The following is a 12,733-nucleotide window of genomic DNA, read 5'->3' on the forward strand; positions in this document are numbered from 1 at the left end:
TTAAGAACTCTATTTAAGATGTGCATTGTAGTCTTTAATGCTTCTCCCTACAAGAATTCTAGAACTATTGAGTGACTCAACATACTCCTAACCATGTCTATAAGTGTACGATTATGCATTTCAATTACAACATTTTGCTAAGGCATTCCAGGCATTGTGTATTGTGCACAAATACCTAACCTTTATAAGATTTTAACAAAAGGACTAGGGTTCTGACTTGATTCGTCAAATCTTTCATAGTATTCACCTCCTTTATCTGACCTAATTATTTAATATTTCTATCTATCTTTCTACTTCAGTTATAAATATCTTAAGAATATCCACAGACTGAGATTCTTCAATAACCTTACCTAGAGAATTCTTTTATGAAGGTGATGAAATATTTTTCTCCATTCAAATATGTAGTGGGAAAGGGTCCACAAATATTAGTATATATGAACTCAAGAAATTATTTACTTCTTGTGACTCTTTTCTTAGTATGCCTGGTTTGTTTTCCTTTAATGCAATCCACGTATACTGAGAAATCTGTGAAATTCAAATTGTCTAAAATTTTGTCCTTCACTAATCTCTTTATCCTAGTTCTAGAGGGGTGTCCCAGATGTTTATGTCATAAGATTAAGGAATTTTCATTAATCAAGCCATGTTTCAAACCATTATTCGAATGTAGGGAAACTAAAGATTGGACATAATCATAATTTAAATTTACTTTATATAACCATCAATTAAATGATCCAACTAAAATTTAACATAAATTTAACTATAATTGTCCAAATTAAAAAAAAAAAATCAAATAAATTTAAATAACTTTAATACCTTTCTTTTCGAACCAATTTCTGCGTTTAACGCAATCCTTATTTATGTGTCCTGTCTTGCCACAGAAGTAACACTTGACACGATTGTTGTTTTTCCCTTATGCCTGATTAACATTGCCAACCACTTTACCTTTTTTTGATGAATTCGTCTTCTATTTCCTTGACATTCCTCATTTCTTCCTCGTTCCTTGGATCATCACAAAAGCAGAATGTTTCCCTTCATGTCTCAATCCCGTCTCCGTTTGAACACACATGTTAGTCAGTTCATTCACACTCCATTTATTTTTTAATAGTGTTGTAATGGATCTTGAAAGGTCCGAACTGAGCTAGAAGAGAGTTGAGGATGAACTGAACCAAGAAAGAATCATCCACGCTCATTCATAATGCTCTTAACTTTGCAGTCTTGTCTGTCATGTTGAGGACGTGGTCTTGTATTCCTCGTACCCCATCGTACTTCATAGTTGTTAATTGAGCCATTAGTGTGCCCTCAAGTGACTTATCAACATATTTGAATTTTTCTCCCATGTTCTTCAAGTACTCTTGCACGTTGTCGATCGAAGATAGGGAGGTCTTGATATTGTTAACGATAATCATCCTCATGAACATCAGACTAAGCATATTTGATCTTTTCCAAATGAGAACTAAGTTTTCTTATTCTACTGTACTATTCTCAGTTAATTCTACAGGTTTTGTAGAAATAAATGCTAGGTCAAGATCCTGAACTCTTAGAATGAATTGGATGTGCTCATATCATTCCGAAAAATTTGATTCGACAAGGATTGGGATGGTGGATGCATGAAAATGGAACGAACCGAGAATTAAAATTTTATAAGGACAATGTTCTAGTTAGTGCGTTGAGTTATATTAAATAAATGATGAACTCATTAATATCTCCTAAATTTATCCTTTGGATTAAACTAGATATATTCATTGTTCACTCGCCTAAGGGTAAAGACTAATTTTATTCACTCTATAAGGCTAACATAATCTATATAATTTATTCAATCAGTTTTGTTACTTTTTGAGTATCTAATTCTAGTTCTGTTAAATTATATAGATTATATTACCTTATCCAGAGTTCAATTTGTTAAATGAAAGTCTCCTTTAGACTAATCTTATTTAGCTAATTGAGTCTGTCACTATAAAGATTATTGTTCCTTAATGTCACCCCGATGACTAAATTTAATACAATTAGATATTTCATAAATTTTACTAATTAAAGTTAATTTAGTGGTTACAAAATTAATAAAATTTATATTTCTCTAAATTGTTTAATAATATTTACATAAAGTTTTGATCAACAAAAAATCCAGTATCAAAACAAAATGATACCAATAGCAATATTTAAAATTACGTACTTACAATAAATCCGAAATTCAAGAATCTAACATCTAGAAATATATATACAGGTGGACATCAAAATTCATGAACTAAAATTGAATTGAATATTCACGTGGCATCAAAAATTTCTAAAATCATAATTGACAATACATATCAAAACCCAACCCGAATTGGTAACTCACGTATATATACGCAAAATAAAATTTCAAAATCGAAAATGAAACATATATGCGAATACCGAAAATTCTAGAATTGAATATTCATGATGAACCAAAATCTAAATTTGAATGTACAAATCAGAAATTTGAATTTAATATATATACACATGGACGAACTAAAATTCTAAAATTTAATAATAATCAGTCTTAATCGAAATCTGAAATACATATATGTATAAATCAGAAATTTGTAATTTTATATACATGTGGACAATCTAAAATTCTGAAATTGAATAATCACTTTAAATCGAAATTTGAAAATACATACATGTATAAATCAGAAATCTACAAAATATACACATGGACTGAAATCTAAAATTGTATATACACGTGTATAAATTAGAAATCTGGACTTTAATCATACATGTAAAAATCGAAAATTTTGGAATTTAATCATACATGTAAATCGAAAATTCTGAAATTGAATGTATATTTATAAATAAAAATTTTGAAATTTTACATATATGTATAAATCAAAAATCTGATTTGAATATATATGTATATTCAGAAAATCGAATTACCAATTGAATATATATGAACTACAATATATGAAATTAGAAATCCCCAAAACTTATTGATCATATATATAAAATAAAAATACCTTAATATCGATCTTTTACACAAAAATTGGGAATTCCATAAACAACTTAAATATACGTGAAAACATAAATTTCATGTATTAATTGAACCTTTATAAAATCAGAAATACAAAATATAAAAATTGAAATCACACGCATACATGAAAATTCAACAATCATAGTCATATGATGAAATCAAGAAAATGGCCCAAGAATTTTATGGAAATCTTTTATTCACGAATAGTAACAACGATATGGAGATTCAAAAATCATGCTCTAATATCACATGTTGTAAAAATCAAAATATTCAAATATTTAACATGACCTTCATTGTCCCAATAGAAAATAATCAATCTATATCTCAAACATACATATGGACATGGGATTTTCATCATTTTGAGACATCCCTCCACTTTGGGGTATTTTGGAGTCGCCACCATTCAATTTTAGCAAAAGGGTGTGAATAGTCACCCGATGTCACATTTTTGAAAATCACATCATTTTGATGTTTGATGACTCTCGTAGGATAATACACGTGATCCAACCTTTGATTCAAGATAAGGGAGTCCATTTATGGGGTAGGGAAGGTGTTAGGCACCCTACTCTATCCACCATAGGTGGTAACCTCGGATTCGATTTTTTTTTAAATAAAAAAAAGAAAAGAAAAAGCGAAAAGAATTGATGTGTCCCCTCAAGTGTGAAGGGATTTGATGTTAGTTCAAACCGTTGAGGACACCCTTATTGAAGAAGGGTCCTTTGGTGATTTAAATCATTGTGGTGTGTGCAAATGTGTGGAGAAGGGGAGAGTAGAAGAAGGGAGTTGGGAGTGTTCTTTTTGTCCAAACCCACCTTGTTCCTTCCTTGACTCCCTTTGACTTTCCTTGATGAGCTTCTTTTTTCTTTGCTTGACTTGTTTGAGAGAGGGTTAAGAGTTGAGAGTTGTGAGATGAGTTGAGAGTTGATGGTGGTTATGAGGTAGAGTAAGAGTAGAGAGTTGAGGTGAGTTGTAGTTTTTTAGAGCTTTTTTTGTCAAATTTTCATTAGTTGTTTGAGGGGAGAATGAAGGGATTTTTATAGAGGTTGGGGGATATTTTAAGGGTAAAGTTGGGTGAAATGAAGAAAAATGATAGAATGGTTATGATTATGAGAAAAAAGTAGGTGTAATTTAGAGGAGATTGGAGGGTATTTAGAGAAGGGGGGTTAAATGGGTGAGTTTTGACCCAAATGGTTTGGATCCCACCCAACTCATTTGAGTGGAGTGTTTAGTGAGGTGAGTTTAAGATAGTGGTTGTGATTAAATGGTATTTGATTTAAGAGAATGGAGGATTTAAGGGGGTGGTTGATGATATTTTGGGAGGGTGAGGGAGATGATGACATGTGTCAAAGTGGGTGGAAATGAAGGGGTGACATGAGTTGATGGGAAAGGATGAGTGTTTGATTTGAGAGGATGGGTGTAGGTTTAGATTGTAGATGTACGTTTTGTAGGAAATGATGGGGGTAGATTATGGAGAGATGTAGGTTATAATTGTTTGATTTGAGAGAATGGATAGGATAGATTAGGGGGGTGTAGGTTGTAAGTATGGGTAGATGATATTTAAAGGAAAGTAATGAGATAGTTATGGTGATGGGGGTTGGTGGTTAGATGAGGGAGATGGGATGGGGTGATGACATGTGTCACACCTTGATGATTGTGGTAATTGGTTGTGATGTTGGATTGGGTTGAGTTGGGTTTGGGTTGAATGATTTGGGCTTGGGTAGAGTTTTGGTTGGGCTTAGGTTGTTGGTTGAATATAAATGGATTTGAGTTGAGTTGAATAGGCTTGGATAATGGGTTTGAGCTTATGTTGGATTGAATTGAGGGTGTAGAAGAATGGTAAGGGATTTGATCCGTGGGCCACGTAAGAGGCCTTGGGCCGTTTATTGAAAATAAGATGACAAAATACGTTGTATTTTTGTAGGTTTGGACCTCGGAGCCCATTCCAATTTTTGTGATTTTTGGGGTATTTTACATTAAAGGCCGGATCAAATTTGGGTGTCTACAATACATATTCATGTTAAATTAAAACAGGGTATGGTTACTTACTTTGTGTCATCGTAATTTAATCATCAATTCAATGTGTTTGGAAGTGCGTATTTCAATCCACGTTCCTCGTAGTCTTTTTTGAAACACCAATCGAATTTTATCCTTTTAATTGTTAGACTCACATTCTCCTTTCTTTCTATGTGGATCGACTAGGTTAGTGATTGATGGATATCACTTCTCTTATTTATGTGTTCAACGTACTAAATATAGGTTAGCCGATCCCCTTTTATAGACAAAGGTTAAGGACCTAGAATCATCCTCTTAGTAGGTTTCCTATCCATCAAGGTCTCCTACTAAACCTTAAAGAATATAGAATTCTAATTATATTGGGATTCTATTAATATTGATATTCAATTATTATATAGAATCCTTGTGTGATTTGAAATCTAAAAATCATAGAGGTCAATGGGTCACACGTTACATGGTCTGATACAATCCTCACCTTGCAAACCAGTTTTGTGAGGATGAGTTACGCCCATGGACTTCTACAGATAGTTCATCATATGAACATCTACTTATTTCTCACTGAGATCATTTTGTATCTTGGTGAAGCCATGTAATCCCATAGTTGGTTGTCACCAGGAGCGGAGCTAGTAAGGAGCTGGTGGGAGCAATTGCCCCCACATAACTTTGGAACACTCCTATATTTTTCACTAGTTACATGTCCTATTTGTCCCCACTCCCTTGCCTCTCTTCCCATTTGCCCCCACACCCTCACCTCCCTCCAATTCACCCCCTCCCCACTCCATTCAATTTTTTTTGTTCATGATAATTCCTTTTGACCGAGCCTTCTCAAATACTAATTGAAAATGACCTAAATATCCTTTCTTTTAATTTTTAATTAAAAACCTTTGACTTCCTCTTTAAAATAATTCATCTTCAATTTCTTCAATTATATTACTAACCATAGTTTGCCCCCTATATATAAATAAAAATAAAAAAAATCCTGACTCCGCCCCTGGCTAGGCACCATGGCCAAACAGTAAATCATTGTCTTCTTGTGTAACTGGACATGTAACTCATTTTCTGTCTTGCACGTGGTGTCTGCAGAATTATTCCACTTTCGTACGTCCTCTCCGTACTGAGATCTAGCTTGTGCTGCTGTGGATGCTAGATATTCCTCATCTCTTTTGTGGATCAGGTTACTTTTCTAGTTCGCCTTTGGTATTCATCTTCTTTTCGTGTTTTTTTTTTTTTTTTTATAGCATTTAAACGTTTTTTTCTCTCGTTTTTCTGATCCTTATTACGGCTGAGAACAGCGGCAGATTTAGAGTGGGGGTACTTGCCCTCGCAAGAGTTTTCAAATTCATGGATTAATGTGTTATTACGATAGATTTTAACGGTGGATAAATAAATTTATCATTATTGTCCTCACAAATTTTTTTTTTCACTCTTAATTGTCCTCACAATTATTTTTTTCACTCTTAATTGTTCCCACAATTTTTTTCTACTCTTAATTGCCCCCACATGAGCAAAATCCTAGCTCCGCCTCTGCTGAGAAACCAAAACCTGCTGCCAAGACCACATTATTCATGAAAAGAATTTAACACTAGTGATAAACTCACTGGTATTCCTTTAAGCAGGCATAAGTAGATCTCTCTTAGGTTGTGCTAAGGCCTTATTTTTCATCAAACTTTCATTCCTTATAAGTAAGAATACTAACTACAATGTCATATTATATCTACATGTAGTGACATTTCAGGAGTGGATCATCAAGAATAAGATTAGTGGACGGTTTGCCATGCATTATAATTGATCAATAAAAACTAAAATTAGTTGTAGCTTATGACACTCTAGAGTTGGTTATCCTTCTATACCACATATCATAACTATTATTCAAGTTAATGGGGAGATTGTTAGATTTTTTAAACAAACTAGATTCCCATTTTAAAGATTAAGTAACTCCTTTGAAGAATCATTTTCTTTAATGCATTTTGATACTTGGGGGTCTAAATCCCTTTCCCACAATGATTTCAAATATTTTTTCTCTTTCGTTAAAGAAAAATCTCATGTTAAATGCATTTATTTCCTATACTAAAAAAAATGAAACGTCTTCCACCTTTAAGGAATTATACAGATAGGTTTCTAATCAATACAATACAAACATGAACATACAATTTTTTTGCCTAACTGGCCAACAAGAACTTCTCTGAAGTTTTAACCAATCTTGACAGTATCTATCCATAGTGGCTGTGGAGATTCGGGGGAGGAGTATAGTAGGTTGAAAAAGCTTATTATTGGAAATTTTGGGCGTGTAATGTAATGAGTTAGGAGAGTGGTAAGGTGGTTATATAGATATTTATTTTTAAAGGAATATAGGCCTTTGGGAGGGGCAATGATTTTAAAGTGGGTTAGAGGCAATCATAACGATAAAAACAAGTCCATATTTGACGGCCCAATGGAGTTAAATTTTATGAAATTCAACTGATCAAAGCATCAAATCTTTTTTTTTTTTTTTTTTCGACCGGACAAAACTGTCAATTTATTGGAGGATGGCAGAAATTCGATGGGTCTAATCTGTCAAATCTGGGAAACATACAAATTTCAAGTGCCTCAACCATCAAAATTGGGTTTCTAAAATTCGTGGGCCTTCACCCGTCAAGTTTTCCTGTCAAATTTTCAAATTTTCACCTAGTGAAATAGGATGAGATTTGGGGAAAAATTCTTAAATCTCTATTTCTTATCTTATAACATTTTTCAAATAAAAAAATCAATGTCAAGTTTATTTCCTAGAATTTAGACCTCAGATTGGAAGATAATCTAGATTGCAAATCTGATAGTGTATCAAAGTTTTACATGTATTACCTTGGATGGAAGACGATTGTATTTGGATATTCGCAACTTTCATTATTTAGGGATCAAGGTTCCTCTCAGAACTACACCATGCATTACTACGAAGATGCGAGTTTAGAATAATTACTGTACAAAAGCAACCTCAAAAAGTAGTTCAATATTTAAATTACCTAAGCCAACTGATAGACTGCAATGAACGGCATCAAAACGCTCCCGATCCATAGCTTTCCATCTTTCTCCTCTACTTCACTGACGGCTTTAACAACCTTCCCCTGACTATCCTCCAATATCTGTAGGAGTTCCCCCTCGGGGCTATACTTGATAATCACTGCATGTTGCCAACCTCCAATGAGCATTTGAAACTGATACTTGGCCAGAATCGGGAGCTTGAGCACAAATTTCCTAAGACGAGGATAGAGACCACTTATGTAGGTATACACAGACCGACGACAGTGAATTGCAACCCAGAATTCACCATTTTGTTGGTTCTCACATTGTCCGGAAATCCAGGTAGAATGGCAAATACCTCTGATGACCCTGCTTTCTCGCCTTTCAACCAGTATCTCCTTATCCTATGGATTGGCATATATAAGACTCATACATTGAAAATTAAACACTCACAATCATGGTTTCAAAACTTGGTTTGACATCTCGTCTTGTTCATGGACGAGATAAACCATTTAACTCGGTTTAGAATTATTTTTCTTGTACATGTACATGGTTTCAAAACATAGTTTACAGAATTATTAATGGTTTTAGTAGAAATCTCTCTCTCTCTCGGATCCGTTGACTTCTAAGACTGACTCATGAAAAAACACATGATCCCAAACCTTTAGACACAAAATCCAATGGTTGAGATTTATGAGTGTCTTGATAACACAAATCTCAGAGATACTTATCCCGATGAGGATAAATCTCAATCATTGGATTTTGCATTTAAAGGGTTGGGATCATTTGTTTTTTCCTTGAGTTATTCTTAGGAGTCAAGGGATCCTGACATATATATTATGATTTAAGAGGAATGTAGTCACAAAATACGTAGAAAACGATATGTTTAGCCAACCCCAACCTTTGGGACAAGGCTTTGATGTTATTGTTGTTGTAGGAATGTAGAGTCTACCTGCCAATAGATCCTTCACAGAAGACAAAGAAAGACTTGTCTTTGCTCATGGAAACTCCATTAGGAAATTGGAGGTTGCGGACAAGGACGATGGCTTCCTTTGTAATTGGGCTGTATTTCAAAACCTTCCCCGAATCGTCTGCAGCGAAAACTAGCTGCATGAAGTTCCTAAAGCAAAACACAGAGTTTGAACATCGTCACTAAATTACAGATCAAAAACTAAAAAATAAAAAAATAAAAGTCACCAGCTGAGAAAGCTCCAAGGCAAACCTAATTAGCTTAGGTAAGCAATTTAGTCTTCAGATTAAACACCGACTTCATAGAGAAAAGGATCCAATAAATACCAAAACGAGCTTCGATGCAATTAAAGGCCTACCTCCTTTGGTATTTACCGCTGCTTTCAGTAAAATAGATGTTCCCCTCATCATCGATGTCTAAATCATTCGTGAACCTCAATGGCACCCCTTCCACCTCGGTCACTAGAGAAGTTGCTAACCCACCTTCAGGTCCCACTTTCATCAACCCAAAATATGCATCAGCAATATACAAGTCTCCGGTTTTCTTGTCAAACCGGAGCCCCAATGGCCGACCGCAAATATGCTCATTCTTCAAGTAACTCAACGGTGATGACTTTGGGCTACATAGCTCTGACCTAAAGCCCCAAGCACAAGAAGGAAAAAAAAATTACTTCAAAAGCCATTCCAATTAAAATCGATGTATACACAATCACCATTGGAAAAATATTTATGAAACTCATAAAAAAAAATGCACAACTCATTTGAAGTAAATAATTTTTGTGTGCATATTAAAAAAAAAATAGATTCTATTGCCACACCAACTTTTTGCTAACACCACCACAATTCATATGTAAATCACCAAAGAATTACACACATCTTGGGGGTGGCATTAGCAAAAGTTGGTGTGGCAATAGAACTTTCTATAAAAAAAATTTATATATACTCTATATATCTACTTTTATTAGAAAAAATCTTAAATTGCAACATAAACGCCATTTTCCTTCTATAATCTAACTAAGAAATATAAACATAAAAGTTGCATGATAAAGCATGATTTGACCATACCAGTGAACTCACAACCGATAATTGGACATGCCACAAATATTAGTAGCCAAATACTAGTACAACTTTAGCACCAAACTTTTAGTCAGACATCATAACAACCTTTTGATCGACATTTGTTAGAGCAGTGCCACAACAATTGGAGTCAAATGAATGTGAGAACCAGAACTCAAGCTTGGGGAATAACAGAAACCAGACAAATAAAATTGTTGAACAAGAAAGTGACAACAAACTAAAAGTGGACAATTACTCTGTAGTCACACTAAAATACCTAATGAAGATCATGTATGATTTAGAATCCTTCTAGAACCAAGAATTCATATCTACATATCAAGCACATCTTGGGATTTGAGATAATCAAATGATCTATATTAAAGATCTTGTCCAACTAGTAGCCAAAATGAGCAAGTCCACTTTGGTTAAAACCAGAGACTTCCATAGCAAGTATGTGAGCAAATATGAATTTCTTTTGGAATGCATAAGGTATTTCCTAATTAATTATAAATATGCTAAATTATATTTTGTTTTTCTTGATAGATTTAAGTGTGAAGACAGGATTTCGATCCCATAAAGTTCGCAGATTCAATCAGAAAGAATTAACTAACAGGGTACATCATATTTAAAATTAATCAGGTTAAAATTCATAACCATTCATATCTTTTTCATGTCAAAGGGACTCTAAATGCCTCTAATAGTGATGTTCAAAAGCATGTTGTATTAACTATTCAATAAGATACTCATGAGATTGATCAAAACCCCACCACTTTCACCCTTACATTTGACAGGGTAGACTCACTCAATAGGGAAGTCAGCATGGTTTTAAATCTCACTTTGACATCTTGTCTCATTCATGGACGAGACCCAGTTGTATTTGATGAGTCAACTCGTCTTTAAGAGACTAACCATTTAACTTGATTTATAATTATTTATTTACATATATTTATATAATAATAACTATAAGTTTTTTTTATATATATAAAATAAGGTTGATTAGAAAGTGTTTAATCATCTAATATGTATTTAAATTCTAAAAAAAATGTATTATTTTAACTAAAATATATAAAATTCCAATTGACTCGGCTGAGTTTTACTTACTCGTCCCAGATTTTAAAAATATCATCCGAGTCATCTCGTTTGTCTCCTGAGATTCTGTGCATGTGAGACGCCTTGTCTATCTGTCTCGTTCATGGGAGATACCGAGATGACTGTAGCGAGTCATCTCAGTCTCGGAAGAGATTTAAAAACAATAAGGGAATTTAGCCTCCATAGAAACTAGAAAGTGCTTGGCGTTCCTAGAACAAATTACATCCTTATACAATTTCAAAGAGACAATCCTAAAGGTAAACAAATGCCTCAAAACTTATTTATATGAAACAAATACTAAACAATTGGAAACAAAAAAAAAAAAAAAAAATTATTCCTAATTGGATATTATCATATTTTATTAACTATCCAACAAACCATCTAAAGCTAAGAAAAGAGACCTAACAATAACATTAAATTGTGAAAAATACTAACAAAATCTATTTCAAAAATTGGAAAAAAATTAAAAATTAAAAAAAAAATGTACAAGTAGAAACATCACTCAACTCACCTATTGGGAGAAGTGAAAGCAAAATCCTTCCAAGAATCGCCGTTCCAGAAAAGAATCCGACCGTCGGCAACACCTGTGTAAGGCCCACGACCAAGCGGATCGAACGCCATACTTTCGGGGCCTTGAATCTGGTTGAAGAACTTGATCTCTGATTTCTGTAACAGATTTTCTCTATCTTTTTCAACAGGAATCTCAGACCACGAAGGCATCTCGATTGTATAGGCTTTAAAATCTGGAAAATTAGATATAGTGCTGTGTTTGAAAGGATCGATTCCGCAGTACAGAGCCAGAATGAGAAACAGTGTTGCGAGGATTCCACTCGGTGCCATTGCTAGAATTCGAGGTTTTCTAGCCAGAATAATAGAGCAAATTAGAGTTTTATAAATATATATCTCTAAAGAAATTAAGGTTTTGTCTTTCTTACTTAAATGTGGTGGATAGACGTACACGTTCACCCATTTCTCTCTTCCTAACAAATCTCGTGCAGGGGCGTAGCTGTTACGAGAACTACAGAATTATGAGATATCCCCTCACCTACTCCAATTTCCTCGCAATCCCTCACCTAACAAATTTCATGTAGAGGCGTAACTGTTAAGAGAGCAACACAACTTTGATATACCCCTACTATACGTTCAACTAATTACATGCCCATTTCCTTCACCAACCTTTAATTTCCTTGCAATCCATCCGACTTTCTCTACTGATTAATTGAAAATAAATTAAATAAATATCATTTTTCTTCAACATCTAGCCAAAAACTTCTGAATTTCTTCACAAAATCATTATTGGTCAAGTTGTTTAATTATACCATTCTTAATTTTAAAATTTGGTTTCGTGTCTTGTCTCATCCATGCCGGATACTGAGTTGTCTTGGATTATTTTTCAAAACATTTGAGACGTTTTGTTCAAAAATGAGAAAAATGAATGTGAGATTTTAAATTTCATCTGAAAAATTAACTTGTCCATCTATATCGTCCATGTTTGATACCAAGACAACTTTGACCATACATCTCAGTCTCAAATTAGTTTTAAAAATCATGATATCCTTAATTATAGTTTGCCCCCGCTACAAGAAAATCTTGATTCCACCCCTGATCTCATGTAGTAATATAGCA

At 33.8% G+C, this 12,733-nt stretch overlaps 1 protein-coding gene across 1 annotated transcript; it reads right to left on the reverse strand.

The window, feature by feature from the left end:
- Positions 1 to 7,853: 7,853 nt before the first annotated feature.
- LOC147384463 (protein STRICTOSIDINE SYNTHASE-LIKE 3-like) lies at positions 7,854 to 12,187 on the reverse strand. The gene is given in 6 exon segments (XM_086426287.1): positions 7,854 to 8,303; positions 8,306 to 8,397; positions 8,946 to 9,113; positions 9,322 to 9,597; positions 11,619 to 11,966; positions 12,043 to 12,187. Coding segments are annotated over 6 exon segments (1,227 nt in total). The 5' UTR covers positions 12,078 to 12,187; the 3' UTR covers positions 7,854 to 7,995.
- Positions 12,188 to 12,733: the final 546 nt, after the last annotated feature.

This window comes from Akebia trifoliata, chromosome 15, assembly GCF_017979445.1.
Source record: "Akebia trifoliata isolate Shusen 1 chromosome 15, ASM1797944v1, whole genome shotgun sequence".
Classification (NCBI taxonomy): domain Eukaryota; kingdom Viridiplantae; phylum Streptophyta; class Magnoliopsida; order Ranunculales; family Lardizabalaceae; genus Akebia; species Akebia trifoliata.